Source organism: Pelophylax lessonae, assembly GCF_965119305.1.
Source record: "Pelophylax lessonae genome assembly, chromosome: 1".
NCBI lineage: Eukaryota > Metazoa > Chordata > Amphibia > Anura > Ranidae > Pelophylax > Pelophylax lessonae.
This window is the reverse complement of record NC_138768.1, coordinates 217,117,747-217,141,561: the sequence shown is the minus strand read 5'-3', so window position 1 is coordinate 217,141,561 and position 23,815 is coordinate 217,117,747. Positions and strand designations below refer to the sequence as shown.

The 23,815-nt window shown below is 42.4% G+C and overlaps 1 protein-coding gene across 2 annotated transcripts in view; it reads right to left on the bottom strand.

Moving 5' to 3' along the window:
- The window catches only part of KSR2 (kinase suppressor of ras 2), a gene marked incomplete at its 3' end in the record, with an annotated part of 683,082 nt that overhangs the window by 73,978 nt on the left and 585,289 nt on the right, over window positions 1–23,815 (bottom strand). For both annotated transcript variants that reach the window (XM_082252187.1, XM_082252188.1), the window contains exon 16: window positions 23,370–23,503. In XM_082252187.1, coding sequence (XP_082108313.1) covers window positions 23,370–23,503 — 134 coding nt within the window. The remainder of the gene's footprint in view (window positions 1–23,369; window positions 23,504–23,815) is intronic.

Sequence of the window (23,815 nt, the reverse complement as noted above, 5' to 3'; positions counted from 1 at the left end):
TTGGCTTACAGGCTAGTGACGTACCCATACGTCACTTTGCCTAGCCGCTGCTGACCGCCGCAGTATTTGTACTTGCGGCGGTCGGCAACCGATGAAGCTCTGTTGTGGGCTGACACAGCAGCAGTGTTGTCAGCCTCACTCATTGTCTTTTGCTAAACTACTTAACCACTCCTACACTCAGATCTATACATCATAATCATTCTGTATTCCAAGATAAGAAGTAGGAGGGCTCTTTGAGACAACACAGGAAGTGTGCAGAGGCCAAAAGACAGGTCTGAATTTCTGACAAGATCAACAGGGTTTTTATTTTGCACTTGTCAAAAGATATAACAAAAAGCCAGAGCAAAAGGCAGCAAATGAAATGAAGTTCACACTGTAAGTGCCAATTCTTCTGTTCAGTAAGCCAGCAAAAATCAGAATCAATCTTATGTTGGTCTGACTTCAGCAAAGTGCATTATGATTGGTTGTTGTGAGTTCTATAATTTAGCACATACGATTTAAGAACTTGCGTTTTTTTTATTTTTTAGCTTCCTTAATCCTTTTCCACCCACCATCTGTATAAAAATTCTCTTAGCAAGTGCCCCATGCTGGAAGAACATTTATAAATGTTTACCTTTTGAAGTTGCAGCACCCTCTGGAGATATCTTAGATCTCCAGGAAGGAGCTGCAGACTGCTGTGGGTCCCTGTACTCAGGAGAAAATAATTTATTGAAAACATTTGTAGTAGTAATAATTATACAAAATATGTGCATTAATCAAACTAAAACTGAATTTTATTAAGTTTGTCAGCTAATAAAATAAATTTTGAGCTGGGTATTTATTAGAACTGTGTATCAAATAAAAGCTTTATATGTCTATAAAAAAACAGTTATTGTGTGGTAAAACCTTGTTTACTGAATATGTTAAATTTGGTCTGAACATCCAGGCAGCATATTGCATTTTAGATTTTTTTTCCAGTGTAGCCCTAAGTAATCATTTACAAAGCAACATTTTTACATAAATATCCAGAACCCAGGGCCAGCGCCACCTACAGGCAAGGTAGGTGCCGGCCTAGAGCACACATTAGTCACCCCCACCCATGAGTGCGGCAGTGACAGTGGGGAGGGCTCTTTTCCCCTGCTCGATCCACCAGAGGACTCAGGCAGCAGCGCTGTGACAGGGCAGGGAGAGGGGAGCTGTGGGCTGTCAGAGCAGTAGCATTGCTATGGGAGTGCATGGGTGTGGACTGCACCCAGGTGACAACTGACAGAGGGGTGACACCCAGGGCCAGCCGCAGGATTGGCTCCAATGCTCACAGGAGAGAGGAGCAGGAGAATTAAAACTCTACACTTCTGTACAGCAGGGGAGAGAGACAGAACAGCACTGAATAGACGATGGGACTATGGGAACTATGCGGGAGTTAACTTTCCAAGTTAACCAACAGGTGATTGGTTGCTAGGTGACCCTTAGCTTGGTATTATGAAAAATTAACTTCAGAAGCTCCTGCACTCTGTTCAGTGCTGCTCTGTCTCCTGCTTTGCATGCCTGAGCAAGGTAGGAAGGGGCAGAGCTGTGTGTGGGGGGGGGGGGCTGTGTAACATGTAGGGGTCTAGAGCTGCAGGGGGGGCTGTGTAATGTGCAGAGGTCCAACACTGCAGGGGGCTGTGTAATGTGCAGAGGTCCAGAGCTGTGGAGGGGGGCTGTGTAATGTACAGTGGTCCAGAGCTATGGGGGGCTGTGTAATGTGCAGGGCTCCAGAGCTGTGGGGGGGCTGTATAATGTGCAGGGGTCCAGAGCTGCGGGGAGGCTATGTAACGTGCAGGAGTCTAGAGCTGGGGGGGCTGTGTAATGTAAAGGGGTCAAGAGGTGTGGGGGCTGTGTAATGTAAAGGGGTTCAGGGGTGCAGGGCTGTGTAATGTAAAGGGGTCCAGAGGTGCAGGGGACTGTGTAATGTAAAGGGGTCCAGAGGTGCAGGGGCTGTGTAATGTAAAGGGAGCCGTGTAATGTAAAGGGGTCCAGAGGTGCAGGGGGCTGTGTAATTAAAGGGATACAGAGGTGCAGGGGCTGTGTAATGTAAAGGGGGTTTTCCTACGTTTTACCTGCAATTATAGCTGCAGTCCTATTGATTTCTATTAGGTTGTGTGTTTTTTTTTTTTTTTTTGCATTTTCTAAAAACACATCAGGCTGGTGGCTGACTCCACCCTCAAAATGGTAGCAGTCATTTAAAAGGTGGGATATACATGGGCAGGGCAAAGGAGGTGGAGTCAGGGGCAGCAAAATGAGGTTTCGCCTAGGGTGTCAAAAATCCTTGCACCAGCCCTGCCGGAAACCCATACATTAAAATCTGATGGGGAGGAAAGTAGATGGTTTGCTCAAAGTAATCAATAAAAAGGTATCTATCCACTGGATGGTTTATATAGTTAACCCAGACCAAAGTATAACTAAAGCCATAGCAACTATGGAGGCCCAGGCTTGTTTCAATGTATACTGATTTGTCCATGTAGCAGTATAACAACTCGTTTTAGTTAAATTGACTGTATATACAGCAGAAGTGTCACTAAGTTTGCTACAGAAGTAACAATGGCATTGGTCTCAGTAGCAAAAGTTGCTTCAAAATAAAAACAAAGAGCATTTTATTTTATTTTTTTTCACAAAAGGCAAAATAAATTGTATATGCCCACTGAAGTTGTCCATAAAAAAAACATGTTTATGCATTACACCTGCACTAACCCAAAGCCCTATAAAGTTCATACTTGATGCTTCTGACCACTGCTCCAATCAGCAGAGGGGTCACTGAGGCTTGGTTCACACTAGATGTGGTGCAAATTCACAGCAAATTTGCTCCAAACCCTCACTGCATCACGATCACAACCCGTAAATGCGAACCAATTGCGGAGTGTATGTTAAGTTAACAACACACAGAAATCAGTTTGCAAAACACAGTTCGATTTGTAGAATTAAATCGCATCTGTGTGAACACCCATGTGTTCCAATTCTGGTGCGAACAAAAAAAAAAAGGGTCCTGCACGAGTATGGTGCAAATGTGGTGCGATTTGAGCCATACAAACCCATGGCTCAAATTGAACCCCAGAAAAACCGCATACAATTCTTACAGAAATGTGCTGCGATTGCTGTGCGAGTTACATGCGAACAATTCTTGCACTTTGCTATGAACCCATGCTTTGACATCCTGTTATGGCACTCATGCTTGATAACTGTGCTTTAAAGCTGAACTCCAAGCAGACATAACCAAGCATGCAATAAACAATTCAGTCATGTACATACAATGGGGTGGAAGTATTTTAAGCTTGATCTAATCCATTGTAGAGCATAGTCCCGAGTAGAAGAAGGAAAATCTGTGCTAGGAGCCAAACAGGTGTGCTGCAGTGCAAATGTGCTGACATAAAACATTCTGATAGGAGAAGAGAAATGAGTAAGCAGAGGGGTGAGCTCATCAGTGTCCTGCTGCTCCTTCCTGTCAATGTAATACATGCATTTACCTATTTTTTTCTGAAATGTACCTGTTTTTCTAGAATTACCATTTTTTTTCTAGAATTTTGCTTTAGGCCTCATGCGCACTGGATGTTTTCCAAAACGTCAGTAGAAAGCTGTAGAAGGATTTTTTCAGCTTTTTTTGCAGTAGCGTTTTTCAGCATTTTTAAGCTGTTTTTAGTTTTTTTCAGCTGTAACGTTTTTTTTTATAACAAAACTATACTCCCACAAAAGCTTATGGCTCAAAAATATTGATAAACGCAGAATAGCTGCATTTCTCAGCTTTTTTTCAGCTTTTATCAGAGTTAGAGCGTTTTTACAGCTGAAAAAAGCCTCCTAAAGCCCACTAGTTCTGGGGGGTGTTTTTCCAGGCAGAAAATGTCCCTGCTACAAACTGCTGATAACAGCCTATGTGTGCATGGACACATAGGAAAACATGCTTGGGAGTTTACTGGCTGCAGCAAAAAAACATCTGACGCCAAAAACAGCCGCTGTAAAAATGTCCGGTGTGCATGAGACCTTAACTTTCACATTTTACTAGAGAAAGAACAGTTGAAATCTGATTGTTATGGACAACTGTTCTTGCTCTATACCAGGTTAAATGAGTGCCATTATTTTTTAAACAAACTAATTTTCTGTGCTTAAAGTCCATATATCTTGCACTAAAACAATCAAGGGAGAGTAGGGGGTGGCAAACAATCCACATACAGCCCTGGCCAAAAGTTTTGGCAATGACACAAATATTAATTTTCACAAAGTCTGCTGCCTCAATTTTTATGATGGCAGTTGGCATTTACTCCAGAATTTTAAAGAGTGATCAGATGAAAGTTTCTTTGCCATGAAAATGAACTTAATCCCATAAAAAAAAACATTTCCACTGCATTTGTGAAGAAGGCTTCAGGGCACCCAAGAAAGTCCAGCAAGCGCCAGAACCGTCTCCTATAATTGACTCAGCTACGAAGTGCAGAGCTGGCTCAGTATGGCAGCAGGCAGGAGTGAGAGCATCTGCAAGCACAGTGAGGCGAAGACTTTTGGAGGATGGCTGGTGTCAAGAAAGGCAGTAAAGAAGTCACATCAGGGACAGACAGATATTCTGCAAAAGGTACAGAAATTGGACTGCTCAGGACTGGGGTAAAGTAATTTTCTCTAATGAACCCCCTTTCCAATTGCTTGAGGCATCTGAAAAAAACCTTGTCTAGAGAAGACATGGTGAGCACTACCATCAGTCCTGTGTCATGCCAACAGTAAAGCATCCTGAGACCATTCATGTGTGGGGTTGCTTCTCAGCCAAGGGGGTGGGCTCACTCACAATTTTACCAAAAGACACGGTCATGAATAAGGAATGGTACAAAAACTTCCTCCGGAAGCAACTTTTCCCAACCATCCAAGAATAGTTTGGGGACGAACAATGCCTTTTCCAACACGATGGAGTACATTGCCATAAGACAAAAGTGATAGCTAAGTGGCGTGGGGAACATAACATCAACATTTTTCGGTCCATGGCCAGAAAAGTCCCAAGACCTTAATCCTAAAAAAAAAAAAAACCCCCCACAAATTCTCACAAACTTCAAGCATTGATTATGCAAGAATGGGCTGCCATCAGTCAGAATGTGGCCCAGAAGTTGATTAACAGCATGCCATGGTGAATTGCAGAGGTCTTGAAAAAGTATAATCAACACTGCAAATATTGACTATTTGCATAAACTTAATGTAATTCGCAATAAGAGCCTTTGAAATTTATGAAATGCTTGTAATTATACTTCAGTATACCATAGTAACATCTGACAAAAGCTTCAAAAACACTGAATCAGCAGACTTTGAGGAAATTAATATTTGTTTTATTCTCAAAACTTTTGGCCATGGCTGCACTGTATATGCTGGCATTAGTGTAGCAGAAGGTCTCCTTGCTTAACCACTTCCCGCAAACCAATGTACATTGGCTTGAAGAAGTGGTTGTACGGGGCGAAACCTGCAGCTGCAAGCATCAACCCGGTACCGTTTTTTTCTTTGGCTTTCTGGTGATAACAACTAATGCGGCTCAGCTCAGTCGGACATATCCCCCCCGCCGCCTTCTGCTGCTCTGCCCGGGACCGAAGCAACCAGCCGACATGTCCGTTGGCTGGTTGGAGTCCCAAATGAAGCTGGATTTGGCATCGATCGGGTCTCTAATCAAGTAACCCGGAAGCGACGTCTGGACGTCACTTCCGGTTTACTTGGCTGCTAATAGCAGTGATTTAAAAAAACTGACAGTATCCAAAAATGCTGATTTTGACGTTTTGAATACTTTGAAGTGCATTGGAGGGATTTAGGATCCTTCCATAAAGAGTACCTGTCACTGCCTATTACTGTCACAAGGGATGTTTACATTCCTTGTGAAAGGAATAAAAGTGATACATTTATTTTGGTTTTTTTTAAGGAACAGTGTTAGACCCCGTTCAGACAGGGGCGACACGACTTGGTGAGGCGACCTGTGAAGTCGAGGTGCACAGCGTGCACCGCGACCTCGGCGCGACTTGCACGGACTTCATATCATTGAAGTCAATGCAAGTCGCCTCCAGGTCGCCCCAAAGTAGTACAGGACCCTTTTTCTAAGTCGGAGCGACTTGTGTCGCTCCTATTAGAACGGGTCCTGTGCTAATCAATGGCGAGCGACCCACCGCGACTTGTCAGGCGACCAAGTCGCCTGACAAGTCTCGCTAGTGTGAAAGGGGGCTTAAAAATAAAAAATAAAATAAAATAAATAGGAAAAAAAATGTAAAGTGCCCTCATCCCCGTGAGCTCATGCACCAAAGAAAACGCATTCATAAGTCGGGCCCGCAAATGTAAATGGTGTTCAAATCACACATGTGAGGTATCGCTGCGATCGTCAGAGCGAGAGCAATAATTCTAGCAAAAGACCTCCTCTGTAACTCTAAAGTGGTAACTGTTACATTTTTTTAAAGCATCGCCTATAGAGATTTTTAAGTAATGTAGTTTGTTGCCATTCCATGAGTGTGTGCAATTTTAAACCGTTACATGTTAGGCATCTATTTACTCGGCGTGACATCATCTTTCACAATATACAAAAAAATGTAGCTAACTTTACTGTTTTGTTTTTTTTTTAATTCAGTGAAGTGTATTTTTTCTAGAAAAATTGCGTTTGAAAGACCGCTGTGAAAATACCGCGTGACAAAAAATATTTCAACGACCGCCCATTTATTCTCCAGTCTTTGTAAAAAAAAAAATGTATATATATATATATATATATATAACGTTTGGGGGTTCTAAGTAGTGATGGATGAACATCGGCCGGGGCAGTTTGCGAACGTCAGCCGCAAATTTTCGCAAAAATCTGCGAACCGCGAGTTCGCGGCGGGCCCCACTGACTTTAATGGGAGGCGAAATTGCAGCCACAAAAGACTTCCTAGAAGTGCACAAATAGTCCAAGCACATGGACAATGTCATAACAGAAGTATTGCAATTGGAAAAGTTGCCCTAAATTTTTTTTTTACAGCAAAAAAAATTTTTTTTTTTTCATAAATCAGCCAGAACTGACAGCAGCCGGTAAATACATGTCTAATACATATAGGGTCCATTCACACATCTTTAAAATGAGTCCGCATCCATTCCATAATTTGGCGGAACCTTTACAGACCCATTGATTTTCAATTCCAGTCTGAAAAATTAGGCATTCACAGGATAAAGAAGTAAGTGTCGGCCATTCCAGGCCCCAAAAATTAGCCCACATGGGTTTACCTGACAGCTAAGAACGTAGTATTTGGTGGCTGGAGGTACATTACGCATTCACAGGATACAGAAGTAAGTGTCGGCCTGTATAGGCCCCAAAAATTAGCCCACATAAAGGGGCACTCTGACGGGGACACACTGGATATAAAGGGGCACTCTGACAGGGACACACTGTCAGCCTGTGTCCCCCCTCATCCAGCCTGTGTCCCCCCTCATCCAGCCTGTGCCCCCCCCCTCATCCACTCTGTATTCCCTCGTCATTCAGCCCATGTCACTGCTGTCATGCAGCCTGTGTCCCCCGCCGTCATTCAGCCTGTGTCCGTGTCCCAATCAGAGTCCTCCTTTATATCCAGTGTGTCCCTGTCAGAGTCCCTCCTTTACATCCATGTCCCCATCAGAATGCTCCTTTACATCCAGTGTGTCCCCATCAGAGTGCCCCCATTACATCCAGTGTGTCCCCATCAGAGTGCCCCTTTACATCCAGTGTGTTCCCATCAGAGTGCCCCTTTATGTGTCCTGCTCAGAGTTCCACTTTATTATTCCAGTCAGAGTGCCCCTTTATTATTCCCGTCAGAGTGCCCCTTTAATATTGCGGTCGGAGTGCCCCTTTATTATTCCCGTCAGAGTGCCCCTTTAATATTGCGATCAGAGTGCCCCTTTAATATTGCGGTCAGAGTTCCCCTTTATTATTCCCGTCAGAATGCCCCTTTAATAGTGAGGTCAGAGTTCCCCTTTAATATTGCGGTCAGAGTTTCCCTTTAATATTGCGGTCAGAGTTCCCCTTTAATATTGTGGTCAGAGTGCCCCTTTATTATTGCCGTCAGAGCTGCAGCAACGCTCAGTCACCACACCTGTCACAATGCTGCACCGTGCACAATAATACTACTAATCCACTAAAATATGCTTTCTACAAAGTATATTATACCGTGGATTACCCCCCTCCCCCCCTATATAGTGCACTGCACAGCAATACCAAAAAAATTTCAGCCCTTTAAATGACTTTTATGGACATTAACAGAGCGATTTGTGTGACTGCTGCCGATCTCTAACTGCCCCTAAAGCACCGACTGGATACCTGTCCCTAACTTGAAAAGAGACTGGACCTATACCGAAATACCAGCCCTGAAAAGGACTTTTGTGGACATTGACAGAGCGATTTGTGTGACTGCTGCCGATCTCTAACTGCCCCTAAAACACCGACTGGATACCTGCCCCTAACCTGAAAAGATACTAGTAGACCTATACCGAAACACCAGCCCTGAAAAGGACTTTTGTGGATCTTCACAGAGCTATTTGTGTCTGGCAATCTCTCCCTCATGAGCACAGGCAACCTCTCCCTATGCTGACAAAATGCGGAATGTGAAATGGCCAACAGCTCAGGTGTATTTACAGGGTAGGGGGTAGGGATGATCAAACGGTTCGGGTCGACCATCGGTTCGGCCCGAACATTGGGTGTTCGAGGTTCGGCCGAATTTAGAACTTTTTGCCCAAAAAGTTCGGAATTCGGAAACCAGAACCGACCAAAATGCAATGGTTCAGGAAATGGGCTTTAAAAGCCTGTGATTGGACCAGAACCATTAGCAAAAGCCAATTGAGGGGGCAGGAGAATGCTAGGAATGTGATTGGAGTGACTAGGGGGTCCCTAGGCCAATCATTAGTGAATACGCCCCCCAGTATATAAGATAGCCCCCGCCAAATTCCTAGCATTGTTTTACAGGACATGGAAGAGAGTGGAAGCAGTTCTGTTAATTTTACTTTAAAAGTGTCATTTAGCATTTATTAGTGTGAGGAAAGGGATATCTAGTGTAGTTAGAGTGCTCCTTTACACTTTAGTTCGCTTCAAAAATTTAGTTTCTGTAGGGAAAGTGTGAAGTGTCAGGGTGACCGTAATGTAGTGTAGGGTTAACTGACTGCTATGGCAGGGTGACCGAACCCTTCCATATCAGGGTGACCGTAATGTAGTGTAGGGTGAACTGACAGTGACTGCTATGGCAGGGTGACCAAACCCTTCCATATCAGGGTGACCGCTATAGAGAAAAGCTAGTTTCTCTCAAGTCACTTTCGCTGCAGTAATATGGCTTCGCCGCCGCCAGCATTCTTTTTGGCTGCAGGCGTTGCTAGTGATTTTTTGAGCACATGTTTGGAGTCAGGCATGACATCTGAACATGTGTATAGGGGTATATATACACACCCATGTATGTATATATACACCTGCACATATATAGGTGTGAAAGGAGCAGAAAAAACTACTTGCGCTAATGAAATAATTAACACCAATATAGTTACGCTCCTATCACACCTATATATGTCTAGGTGTGTATATACATATAAGTATGTGTGTATATACACCCGTATACACAAGTTCAGATGTTTTGCCTGCCTCCAAAGAACCCAAAAAAATGCCCAAAAAAACGCTAGCGTCAAAAAAAAAACGCACAGGTGTGTTGTTGCAAGCATTTTTTTGGGGTTTTTGGAGGCAGGCTAAACATCTGAACTTGTGTATAAGGATATATATACACACATACTTATATGTATATACACACCTAGACATAGATAGGTGTGATAGTAGCAGAAATATATGCTTGCGCTAATGAAATCATTTACACTAATATAGTTACGCTCCTATAACACCTATATATGTCTAAGTGTAAAATACATATAAGTATGTGTGTGTACACAAGCTCAGATGTTTTGCCTGCCTCCAAAAACCCAAAAACAATGCCTGCAACAACACACCTGGGAGTTTTTTTTTTTTTTTTGACGCTAGCGTTTTCTTGGGCATTTTTTGGGTTCTTTGGAGGCAGGCAAAACATCTGAACTTGTGTATAGTGGTATATATACCACTATACACAAGTTCAGATGTTTTTCCTGACTCCAAAGAACCCAAAAAATGCCCAAAAAAACGCTTGCTACTAAACCGGCAATGTGTGAAAAGCGAGAAGCCAACAACCTGTGTTCTAAGTGACAAAATACAAACAATCTTTTTTTTATGGTTCTGGACATGCTACAGAGCTGAAACTTTGACAGGTACACTTTTTAGACCCCCCCCCCCCCCCCCCCCCCCAGATACTAAATCCAAAGAAATTTTTTTTTTTTTTTAATTTTTTCAATAATTGGCTCTCTATCAAAAATCTATCAAAAATGACAATTTTTAAGAACTTTTTTGGGTGATTTTGTGTCTGGGTGGTCTAAAAGGTGTACCTGTGAAGTTTCAGCTCTGCAGCATGTCCAGAACCCCAAAAAAAAGATCATATAGGTGTAAAAGGAGGGTCCCACCATCCCTGCTCAACTGAAAAATTATCTTTTTTTCTGGTTCTGGACATGCTACAGAGCTGAAACTTCGCAGGTACACTTTTTAGACCCCCCAGATACTAAATCCAAAATCTTTTTTTTTTTTTTTAATTTTTTCAATAATTGGCTCTCTATCAAAAATGACAATTTTTAAGAACTTTTTTTTGTGTGATTAATAGTCCCTGGGGCATGACCCAGAACCCTAGGCACTTTTTAGGGGCATTTATTGGGTTTTGGGGCTTCAAAATTGTGTTTTTTGATTACCGAAGTTCGGGTCCCATTGATTTCAATGGGGTTCTGAAATCCGGGCCGAACTTTCGGGAAGTTCGGATGTTCTGGCCGAACCGAACTTTTGAAAAGTTCGATCATCCCTAGTAGGGGGCATGTCCATGTGCTGAAATGTTTCCATTGGCTGTCCCGTTCTACCTGACGGCTGTGTCATGGGTCAAAGTTCTTCTGAATGAAAAAGAAAATGGTGGCGCGGACATATTCGCGAACATCGGCAAAAGTCAGACTTTTTGCGAATTTGCAAACAAGCAAAATTTGCCGCGAACCGACCGCCGGGCGAACCGCAAGGCCATCTCTAGTTCTAAGTAGTTTTCTAGCAAAAAATACTGATTTTAACTTGTAAATAACATGTCTGAAATAGGCTTGGTCCTTAACCACTTTACCACTAAGCCTATTTTTGACACTTTTTGTTTAAATCAGTATTTTTTGCTAGAAAACTACTTAAAACCCCCAAACATTATATATATTTTTTTAGCAAAGACTCTGGAGAAAAAAATGGCGGTCATTGCAATATTTTTTGTCACGCGGTATTTGCGCAGCGGTCTTTCAAACGCCATTTTTTGGAAAAAATTACAAAAAAATCACATTTCACTGTATTTAAAAAAACTAAACAGTCAAGTTAGCCCATTTTTTTTGTATATTGTGAAAGATGATGTCACGCCGAGTAAATAGATACCCAACATGTTGTGGTTTAAAATTGCGCACACCTGCGGAATGGCGACAAACTACGGTCAATAAAAATCTCCATAGGCGACGTTTAAAAATGTTTAATGGTTACCAGTTTAGAGTTAGAGTGTAGCTCTTTTTTTTTAAATTATCGCTCACGCTCTGGCGATCACGGCGATACCTTACATGTGTGGTTTTAACAGCGATTTCATTTGCAGCGCGACTTCCATATACGTTTTCTTTCATGCGCGAGCTAACGGCAACGGGGGCGGCTACATTTTATTTTTAAATTTTAACACAGGTTTTTAAAAAAAAAAAATCTGATCACTTTTATTGCTGTCACAAGCAATGTAAACATCCCTTGTGACAGCAATATGCAGTGACAGGTACTCTTTATGGAGGGACCCTAGACCCCTCCACTACACTTCCATGTATTCAAAACGCAGAAAATGTCATTTTTGAATATTGTCACTTTTTGAATCTGCCGCCTTTAGCAGCAGAGTAACCCGGATGTGACGTCATGGACCCTGCCTCCGGGTTACGTCATTGGAGACCCGATCAAAGCCGCTTCCGGCTTTGATCGGGACTCCATCCAACCCGCGGACGTGCCAGCTGGGTGCTTGGGTCTCCCGGTGGGACGGGAGACCCAGGCAAAGCCGCGGAAGGCGGTGGGAAGGGGGGGGGAACGTCCCCTCCCACTCACCGGGGTAATGATTGGTCGTTACCGCTGGAAAGCCGACTGCCGGCTCTAAAAAACGGTACCGGGATGATGCCTCTAGCTAGAGGCATCACCCCGGTACAACCACGCAAAGTCAGCCGATGCAGGTCTACGTGGCTAGACGTTAAGTGGTAAAGGAGAAGTACAGCCAAAGCTTGTTTGGCTGAACTTCTCCTATGGATTACAGGAGTGCAGTTCGTTCTGCACTCCTGTGACCCATTTTCAGCATAGAACGGGTTGAAGTACACTCTGTGCTAACGTCACAGAGTCGGTCCAGACCCCCCATTATCACGACTACGGAGTCGGGATCTGCCTAGATCCCTGGACCAACACCCGGCTCAGCCTCTCAGTGAGCCGCTGAGAGCCTGAGCCGACAGCTCCACCCCCTACACAGCTCAGCGCTCCAATGAATGAGGAGGGGGCAGAGCAGAGAGCTGGTGACTGACAGTCACCAGCTCTCTGCTCACAGAGCTGTGAGAACCGAGTGATCGGCAGTGTTCGATCAACCGGTTCGCAGTGTTAGAGCTGGCGAGGGACAGATGCATAAAAAAAAAAAAAAAAACATAACCCATACATCTCTTTTAAATGTGTTATACCAATGTCTGTTGTTGCCAGGCGAGTATTCGTTAGTAGCAAGGTGGCATATTTTGGATTTGTTTATGAATAAGAGATATGCTATTAATGACGTTTTAGGAAATGTTGTTTTATAGTATATATTACCTTCAAACCAAAAAGAATAGATTTAACCCTTAACTCATAATTCAACAAAAATTCTGGTGATAGAGAACAGATCCTAAACAAAAGAACTATACAGTTTGTAAAAGCAATATGATAAATGAACTGTACATGATATGTTTGGCCAGAAGAACTAGTTAGAAAATGCTTGAAAAGTTGCTAAGCAACTGTTGCTATGACACCAAGTAAAAGAATAATGTCTAAATACAGAGACACTACCGGGTCAGACAGGAATACTTTACACCTTAATCCCGCTGAGGCAGTGCTAAAATTGACAGCTTACATTTTATAATCAGTATGTACTAACTAACGGTAATGATCCTTGTGGCTGGGTTAGGTCCTCAGCCTTACTCTCTCACTCTTATGTAATGCCATAAATACAATAAATGCAATGTATAAATTATAATTTATGCTTCAAATACACTTGCCTCTCCAGCATTAAATTATGATACTGGTAATTAGAGGGCATATAATTACTAATTTACAGGAAGTTCTATAAACTGCTACCATTTTTTCCAACATAGTTGATTTAACAAAGATTATGTAAAGACAATTAATTGTAACTTGGATGAAACAGGTGCACAATTATTATTTTAATTTTCTGTCCTATGGGTCTGATTTAAAGTAAACCTATCATGGGAGAAAAATGGGGAATGCCATTATTGATCTCCTTCTGAAATTACTCATTATGAAATTATGAAATTGCTCATTATGCACTGACCCTGGCTGATCTAGAAAGCTATATCTTGTCCAGATAGGAGTATTCTACTATTGTGAACTTATCATTGTGGATTGTAACGGTATGGTATAACAGTCATTAGCCAATGTCATTAGACAAGAGATTATCCTCAGGTTTTCAATCTCTCATTTTCCAATGCAGGTTTGAATCCGTTTCTGAGAGACAATATATAGCATTACTTAAGGAAAATGAAAAATGAAACTCACTATGGTATGTGTCAAATATAGAGAAAATTCATTGGTATTGATTAGGGTTAATCTGTAAGAACAAAGATGATATATAGAGTAACCCACAACAAGCAATCAAATGTTAGATCACTCCTGCCAACTCAGTTCAGAAATAATTCTAATTTGTGCCAATAGGTAACAGCATTTTGTGTATCCTCATTACTCTTTGCACTGCCTGATGTAAGTTTGACAGAGAACATTGTTTAAACCCCCTTTTCTGTTCTCCACTGTTAAAATAAAAAAATAATACTGCAGGTTTTACGTTAACATTAGAAGTATATAAAATAACCCCAAATTCTCTGCTTTAATTAAAAAAAAAACAAAAAGTAAACCTTTAAGACTTTAGGAATCCCTATCCATTATGAAATGTGTTCTCAAAAACACCTTCAAGCGTTAAAGCTCCTGCTCTGGAGCTGATGACTAATAGAAAATCGTTGTAGTTATTGGACTATGGAATACAGAGGGAAATACTCACAGCCCGCTTCCCCTGTTATCACTCTTCACTGGTTCATTCATTCAACTGTAATCATTATGGTTACATAGAAAATTTTGTCTCCATCATGCTTTCTACAGCATAAGTAAACTAATTAACAATGACAGTGCAGGGAACGGAGATAGGACTTTCTCCAGTTACTACTGTTAACACTCACTACTCGAGTCTATAGGAGGTTTCAGTATAAATACCCATGAGCTTTTGCTACCCATAAACCGCAATGGGGGTGTTTACAGATAAAGAGATCTGAAGTCAGACAGAGTAAGTTAGAACAGTGGTCCTCAACTCCGGTCCTCAGGGCCCACTAACAGGCCAGATTTTAAGTATTACCCTGGGGAGATGCAGACAACTGCAATCACTGAGCAGCAAATTATATCACCTGGGATGGATTTCAGTTATCTTGCAAACCTGGCCTGTTAGTGGGCCCTGAGGACCAGGGTTGAGGACCACTGAGTTAGAAGACCTCATACAGATGCTGACGATTATTTTTAATATTTTAATCAACGTGAATGGAGGTAATATATTGTTTCTGATGTAGCACCCTACAAGGTAGGTGCTAGGTAAAGTGTAGTATACTTTGTCTGCTTATCAGCAAGACCATGCTTTTCAGCTAGGCTGTCATGGTTCCCAGGTGTGGCTGTTGGGACTGGGGAGTTCCCCACTGTGCTCAATGAGGGTTCTCATTGGGCAGTGGAGGAAACCCGGCCGATGGCCCACCCAGGCTTGTATCTACCCCAGAAAGGCAGATTCTGACGCACAGCATTCTCGGGGTGTTTATAAGTTTGAGGGGAGCACATGATGCAGCATCTTTGAAAGGAAGCAGAGTCCCAGGAGGGAGAGTACGGCTGTCTCTACTCCTGTCAAGAGGAATCAGGTGTCCCAGGCGGCTTGCCTTAGGGGACAGAGGGCTGAGCTGAGCTACAGAGAGGATCCGGTGTGCTGAGGACCAGCGGAGCTGAGAGGGGTCGAGTTTCAGGAAAGCATTCCCAGTCGTGAGTACTGCAAACTGCCCCTGGGGGTCTGCCTAGTAAGAAGGGACCACTCCGGAGAAGGTCAGAGGGATCCGGGAGCTAGCTAGCCGGTGCAGTAAGAGTAAAGGGGGGGTGCCAGTGTTGACCCTGAAAAGTAAAGGGGGTGCCAATGGTTGGGCCCTGAAGTATTCAGTGTACAGTGGAAGTGTACAGCATGCAGTGTACAGTGTTGAGAGTTGCAGCAGCAGCAATGTTACAAAAGGCTATCTCAGTCAGGAAGGGCTGGCGGGAGCAGCGTTGAATACTTTTGAGCTAACCAGAGCATCAGAAGTCAGTCTTCAGTACAGTCAAGGACTTTTGAGCTAACCAGAGTGTCAGAAGTGAGTTTTCAATACAGTTCAGCAAGTAGCAAGCGTTACTCGGCATCCAGCCAGCGTCAAGTCAGCGCTGAAAGGCATTTTTTTCTCAAGTGTCCCAATTTGTACCTAGTTGAGCCAGAGGAGTATCCCACTCATTCCCCATATAAAATAAACAAAACAAACCAAAGATGCCGGACTGTTCATTGTCTCAGATCTCCCACTTGGGCAATCAGCTTAAATGTGCTGTTGGTGTTAACGGTGACCATGGCAGACCCACATCAGGCCCAATGCCTGGAAATATTGCTACACTAATAAAATGTATTTTAAACATAAACTTTATATATTTTTAATTGCATCATGATAAACAGGTTAGGGATACATAGATACATAGATCCAAAGTACCAGTTCACTGGGGAAGGGTGTCAAGTAGCAGCCTCCATGTGTGGTATCCTTGACCGGTGGTGTGAAAGAACATGGTACCTGTCAACAGCATGCTTATTTTATTTAGAAAAAGAGGACTTTTTAAAGTATAAACCTAATCATTCAAGTGCTAAAGGGCTGCTATCCTCCAGACAGAAGACTTTCTTGTTTGTGTCCTTCCAGCAGTGTAATATAAGCCTGCGCCGCAAGTACCCGGAAGTGATGTCATGTCATTACATCACTTCCAGGTATGCGGCGGTGCCAAATTCAAAGAAATGGAGACCCAGGTCAGATGGCGGCGGTGAAGGTAGGATTCCCAGGTCTCCCATCCCACCGCGGAAGGGGGCATGGAATGAGAAGCCGCTCGGCTGTCATTACAAGGAGCGGGAGGAGATGTCCCCCCCCTCCCGCCGCCTTCCACGGCTCACCCGGGTCTCCCGTCCCACCGGGAGACCCGGGCATCCTACCTCCACCGCCGCAGCCGAAGAGCAGACCCGGTGTAGCATGAAGATGTGTCCCCGTGAAAGCCGGTATCCCTGCCGCAAGTGCGCATGCGATGGTCTCCATGTAAAAAACCCGGAAGTGATGTCACAAACAAAATGACCTAAATATCGGTATCGACATTAAAAAAATGATATCGGTCGATCACTACTTTGCATCCAGTCTCCTGTAATTTAAGGCAATGCAGAAGAGGAGGAGGAGATGTTAAGTGATCCTTTTGAAGGAAAGAACCATCAAGAAGCGCACACTTCTAGACCAATTCTCTGAAGCTGAGGCCGTTCAGAAGTTCAGGTTATCCAAGCAACTGATAATGGAGCTCTATATCCAACTAATCGGGTACCTTGAGCCCTCTACAAAGAGAATAAATGCCATACCAGCCATGACCAAGTTGCTGTCAGTCTTAGGTTTTTTTGGAAAGGCGTCATACCAGATGGTCGCATGTGAGATTGGGAGAATTTCCCAGTCCTCTTTTTTCTGTCCCCTCTAATTGAATTCCAGGCAATAGCACGAAAATCCACCTTTTTCCCCGATTCTCGCCAAGATATGATGTTCATGCAAGATGCATGCGATAACTTCCTGCACAATGTCATGTGGTATTTTTGACTAGATAACACATGCAAGTTCATAAGTTTCTTCGTGAATAGCAGCGCTTTTTTTTTTTTTTTTTAGTTCTGTGATATGTTACCGCTTACTCGAATGTGGTAACATATCGCTTAGTGAATTGTGCCAACGCATAGAGATCTCAATAGGGAGAACTGGAGTCAGACACAGGGAGGTAATACATTATTTTTTTAAGGTGAAAAACAGAGACCACTAACATCAACAATGCTACACTTAAATCCCACAGTTGGAGTGGAGGACTAAAATGGTTAGTAACGGGTTTAACTTCTTGTTTAAAATGTATGAATTATTGAAAGTTCCACAAGAGGACATTGCAAAAGAACAATGTAGACACCCGATCTCGATGGTGCTAAAGGTAAAAGTTGTTCTATTCCCAAATGGAGAAAAGAAAGAACACAACCCACTGAGAAAGGGCAAAGGAAACCCCTGTTTTTACCCATATTTCACCCTAGTGGAAATAAGTTTAGGAGAAGCAGATATATGAGCTTCTATATAGCTTCGATATATGATTTAAAGAAAAGTGTAGAAGTTGGTGCAAACTGACTCTGTTATAGGCAAAGATAATCTACTTAGGATGATATGGACCTCTGAATGTCTATAAATTTTACATAATTCTGTACCTGGCTATCTCAAAAATGGTGAAAACCCATAGATTCACAGTCCCGAGATGGAAACGAAGCAAGGATTAAGTTGTCCAATCTACAGTTTAAAAAGGATACTGGGGTGGCAGTTCATAATACATAAAAATGATTTAACCTAATTTATAATACCCTGGTTCGTGGGACGATAAGTACTCCCATCATGGAGCAGCTGGAGGCCTTGTTATTCACTAGTAAACTTCACTACCCCACCCTTTGTCTAAGAGAAAAAATCTGGTCAACTATGAAGGAAAATATGATTTTACGTGGGCTTTAACCCCCATACTCCTATCTGGCATGATGCTCACTATATCAAATAGTCTAAGTTGGATAGCTTAAACTTCTGGCATTCAGTATTTGCATCAGAAGTAAGAAGCAGGCAACCTGAAATCTTTTTACTTCATTACAGGAGGAATTTAAACTTTCTAAGCATCAATCTTCACCTCTGATCTCCCACATATATGACAGATTTCTATCTGTCAATGTTATACTTCTAGCACACTGTCATGTAGATCAGTTTGGGAGAGGGATCTGGGGTTCTGACAAGCAGTAAGAGAATGCTTAGACTTTAATGCCCCAGACGTCTCAAAAACACATGCAATTATTTATTATGCATAGAAAAATATATCAGATAACTGAACGCTTATATAAATTGAGTTCTAAAAATACTCTGGACTATCCCTGGGACCCTTATTGTAATGTTTTTGAACTGTCCTAAATGTGTGCATTATCAGAAGGAAAGAATATTGGCCATATCTATGGTGCTACAGATTTATCAGACCCCAAACCCAAGGTCTGCATAGTGAGACTGTTAGATGAGGAAATGTTTAAAGCCGACATTCTGCTTCCAGCTGCTGGACTACTTTTTATACCAAGAAAGTTACATTTCACAACATTGACTATCCCTACAGTCACTGACACCTGTAGCCTGCTAATACTACTTTGGCTAGAAAAAAAATAACGTTTAAACACTGGGGGCTTCCCACAAACATTTCTGAAACTGTGGCTTGGATAGTTGATGGAGCAACCATCTCCAATGCTCGCTCTGTGCTTGCCACTCACTGCTCATTACTGACATTTGCAAACCCAGAAGTGACAGCACTCCTCTGCTGATGGCTGCCAAAGAACATCCCTGCTCTGTACATCCTGATCTCTGCAGGGGCAGGTAGCTCTCATCTCTTGTGTGTGGCTGGAAAACTCAAGCATGCTGATACTTTCCCTAGTTGCTGCTGGATAGAAAATAACTTTCCTTGTTTTGTTCTGGTGTTGTTCCTGAATCCTGACCTTATCCCTTTGTAAGTACATTACTTTTAGTTTTGTTTAACTTATTTATGGGTGCCATTAAAAATGACACTATATCCGATTCAATTGCACTGCTCTGTTTTTGTTTTTTCTCCGCTCTCTATGTAGAACACTCCTGAATCTTGCACTCTGCACGTCATGCACTATTGAAACCTGCACTTGGTATGTAACATACTCCCAAAAACTGCACTCTATATGTACGACACTCCTGAACTCTGCTCTTCATTTGTAGCATGTTCTTCAACTCTGAACTCTGTACGCAACACACTTCTGAAACTTACTCTCTATCCATACCACACTCCTGAACCCAGAACTCTGCATGGAGTACATTCCTGAACCCTGAAGTCTGTATGTAGCACAATCCTGAACTCTGCACTTTGTACGACATGCACTCCTGACACACTACACTCTGCCAGTAGAGCACTCCCGAGCCTGCACTCCTGAACCCTGCACTCTGTACGTAGTGCACCCCAGAACTCTGCACCCTGTCCATAACACACTCCTGAAGCCTATACCCTGTCCATAGCACACTCCTGAACTTTGCACTCTGTACATAGTGAACTACTTAACTCTGATTTGTCCATACCACATTCCTGAACCCTGCAGTCTGTACATAGCGCACTCGTAAACTTTACACTCTTGTGCAGTGTACTCCTGAACCCTGTACTCTATATGTAGGGCACTCCTGTACCCTACACACTGTATGTAGTGCACTTTTGAACCCTGCACTCCGTACGTAGTGCACTCCTGACCCTGCATTTTGTATGTAGGGCACTTCATAACCCTGCACGCTATATGTAGCACACGCTTTCCATGCACTCTATATGTAGTGCACTCTTGAACACAGTAAACTGTACGTAGCACACTCCTGATCTCTGCACTCTGTACATAGCACACTCCTGAACCCTGTACATAGTGTGCTTCTTAACTTTAAACTCTGTATATTTTCCTCTCTCCTCTCTCTCTCTTCCCCCCCTTTCCTTTTTTTGTTTTTCCTTTCCTTTATAGATATATGAATTGTAATGTATGCTGATATGGATTACTCTCTATTCTAGATATTGTGATTTAATTAAAGTCTGTCTGAAAAAATATTCTCTTGGATCCTGAAGAAGCTCTTTTGAGCGAAATGCATAGATCTACAAGATGTATTTGAGATATGAATTGTGATGTTTTTATATGACTTCTAGATCAGATAGATATATATATATATATATATATATATATATATATATATATATATATCTTTATTGTATGTTATTTTTATAATTAATTAATTAAATTATTATTTTTTCTTTGATGTTTATTATATTCTTTGGTCTTGGTTGTTGATATACTGGCACATTCAAATCCCCATAACCAGAGTTTGGTAGACTTCTTTTTAGTTGCCTACCAACCTTGCTACTCTACTATTATACATTTTACCCCAGGGGACGGTGCCAACCTATTTATATACAGACCACTTCTCTCCACACAATTTCCATTTACTGTACCTATTGTGGGATTATGATCCCAACCCCCCCTTTGTTGGAGAGTATGGTCGGATAGTATTTATTATAATTTGAATGGAGGGATTAATACACCTGTGCAGAGTGTTGATACCATACACAGGTGTAGAGATATGCTTATTTTTGTCTGCATATCCTCATTTCCCTCCCTGTCTCTCCCCCTTTTTTTTTTCTTCTGTTCCCCTTACTCTTCCTCCCCCTCTTTTCTCACCCCCTCCCCTTCCTTATTTGTGTATCTCATTTACTTTATCTGACCATCGTCCTCTTTCCTGGGTTATTAATAATCTGTACATGTTCCCAGATAACCGTGGCTTTTTAGATGTATTCAAAATTACTGCAGCAGTCTGCGAATTTGGCAGGTGCTACTTTTTATGATGTGCCTTATTTACGGCCATGACTTGCTTTATTTTTTCTGTTTTTATTTCACTTTGTGGTTCTGATCTCTTATGGTTATATTTAGCGGTATTCCGTGGGAAGGCTTCTGACTGCCCTGGTTGAACGGCTTCCTAGCCCTGGTTGTCTCCCACATAGCTGCCGGAGTTTATCGATTCTGGCTGAGCTACGTGAGAACACATACGTCATTTTTGGTTGACAACCGAACTGACACCCGAGAGAGCAGGAACATCCCCCGCTTGCTCGCCTTGTTTGGCGACAATTGCGGGCGGATGTGGGGGGGGCGGAAGACATGCGTAAGGGGAGTTTCCTTCTTCCTCTATTTATAGGGGCTTTTCAGAAGGCACACATATTGGACACTTGTCTCCTGTTATTAAGATTTGAGCCTGTCAAGTACAACTTTGCGGTTTGTGTCATCACATCCTGCCAGCAGAGTGAATAATATCAGGGAGTGAACCAAAGCTTCTTGAGATCTGTAGTCCAAGGAACCAGGGTTTGCACTCAGGTCGGACTGTAATTGACTACAAGTACCAACCGGCTGCAGAGGGAGAAGAGAAGTCCAGGAGAGGTAATAAAAAGCCTGGGCTAGGCTGGGATTGTTCTCTTGGGACCCCAGCCTGGATCTGCAAGCAAGTGACTCCGTGTTAGGGACCATGCTGTGGCCAAGTTGCTGCCTGTGCTACAGAGAGAGATTCATCACACATGTGTACAGAAGCATCCACTGCCAGCCACTTCTAGTCTTCCAGCGGCAGTCTTGAAGCTGCTCTCATTACATTCACACCAGATCCTGCTGGGCTGCAGCTCAGCGCAACATGAAATTGAGCATCATCCCTTGAGCCCGAGTCTGCAAAGGCCTGCTGTGGAGCATTTACACCACTTCTCATCATAGAAGGATCGCTGGGATTGGCGAGCGGGCATTTGCCCATTTTCTTTAACAACAAAGGACACTGCATGCAGACACCACAGCTGTTTCCCTGAAGTAATTGGTAGGAGAACTTTGTGCTACATTTGCTTTCAACTGAGCAGCCACACTGTTCACGCTGCCCTCCTAGACATTGAAAGCTTATCTTATCTCATCCTGTTTGTAAGACCACTTAAAGTGCATCATTAAAGAGCTAGCTGAAGACAAAATACATCTTCTCCTTCTAAAAGACTACACCCCCCCAACAAGGGATTAAAGCCATTAGTGCCATAAGGGCCTACACTGCCACCCAGGACTCTATTACTAATTGAGTGGGTTTAAAGACTGAAAGGTCTAATTATTTGCAATAAGTTAAATATAGTATCCATACTGTTCTTGGTACTTTGGTGTTGGGATAAAGAAGGGTATGGTCTGACATAAACAGGGTAATTCCCCCGCCCTTCTTCATCCTATCCTCATAGATCCCAACCCAAACAGAGTTTTGATCTTATGTAATTGTTCGTCATATACTGCAATCAGTTATTGTTTCTTTTTAACTGTTTTCCACCATCAGGGTTATTAGTCATAGTAAACCTTCTGCAAGTGACAAGTTTATGTTACTGAATTTGAATGCTTTTAATACCTCAGTAAACAAGATTCAAGGGTTTCAAGTGACTGCGTGTGTCTCTAATTGTCTTTGGTCACAACAAGAATATCTGAACCCAGGGTGTCAGAGGACTTGCAAGGTCAGGGCAACCAGTGGCGTACAAATTCTTTAAGCGGCCCTCACAGGGAAGCGCTACACTGGTATTTAATAAAAGGCCCCTTTAAGGCCCCCCACTGGGGCGAGGTTGAGTTCTTGCACCTGCAAAAGCTCTTGTTTCCCATACTATCATACTATCCGAATGATTATGAAACTGTCATACCTCTCTATGTTTCACAGTGCTATTCCCACATTACTCCTATACTGTTGTCATTGCCTCCTAATTCTATATGTACTCACCCCTTTCTGACTTTTGGGGTATGGAGGATAAGGAGGGGTTTTGCTTGTGGTAAGTCTCTAATCTGCCTTTAAAAAAAAAAATGTATACGCATACTAAACTGTATATTCTATTGCAAAACAACTATTGGATTGAAAACAAGCAAGGATGAAAGGAAGCCATGCATGCTCTAGGTCTATGTTTTAAAGCCCAGGTCCTTTTAGCCAGTACTATATATATAATGGATCTCGGGATCACAGGTGATTCACAGTAGTTACTCTTCTTTTTGTAAGCTAGAACTTAAACACAAAACTGCATTATACTTATAGGTAGGAAAAATAAATGTAAGTGGCTATCATAATTCTAAAAACTGTACATAAATTCCAGAGAAAAAATAAATAAAAAAAAAATGATAATACTGTACCTGCCAGCTTGTAGCACACCAGATATACTGAAGAGGCCAAAATCTGTGATCACCACTTTTCCATTGTCATAGAAAACATTTTTTGATTTGAGGTCTTTATGTAGAATGCCCTTAGCGTGGAGATATCCCATTCCCTAAAAGGAAAGATACTTATAATAAAATGAGTTGGGTGTCGTACAAATTTTACAAACATCCTTGTATACAGAAAATCAAGCATAAAGCCACCTGTAAACAAAGATCATATGTGAAACAGCTGATTAGTAGTGGAGACACAGATCTCTCAAATTAACTTTCTTAATAAGTACCACATTATACAGGCAAGCAAAAGCTTAATGTGTCCTTATATTGATTTATCTACTTTACCAGTGATTGAAACACATAATATTTCCTTTCCCCACCAACCCCTGCCTCAGCAATAATCCTACTGATTCATATCTCCGAATCCC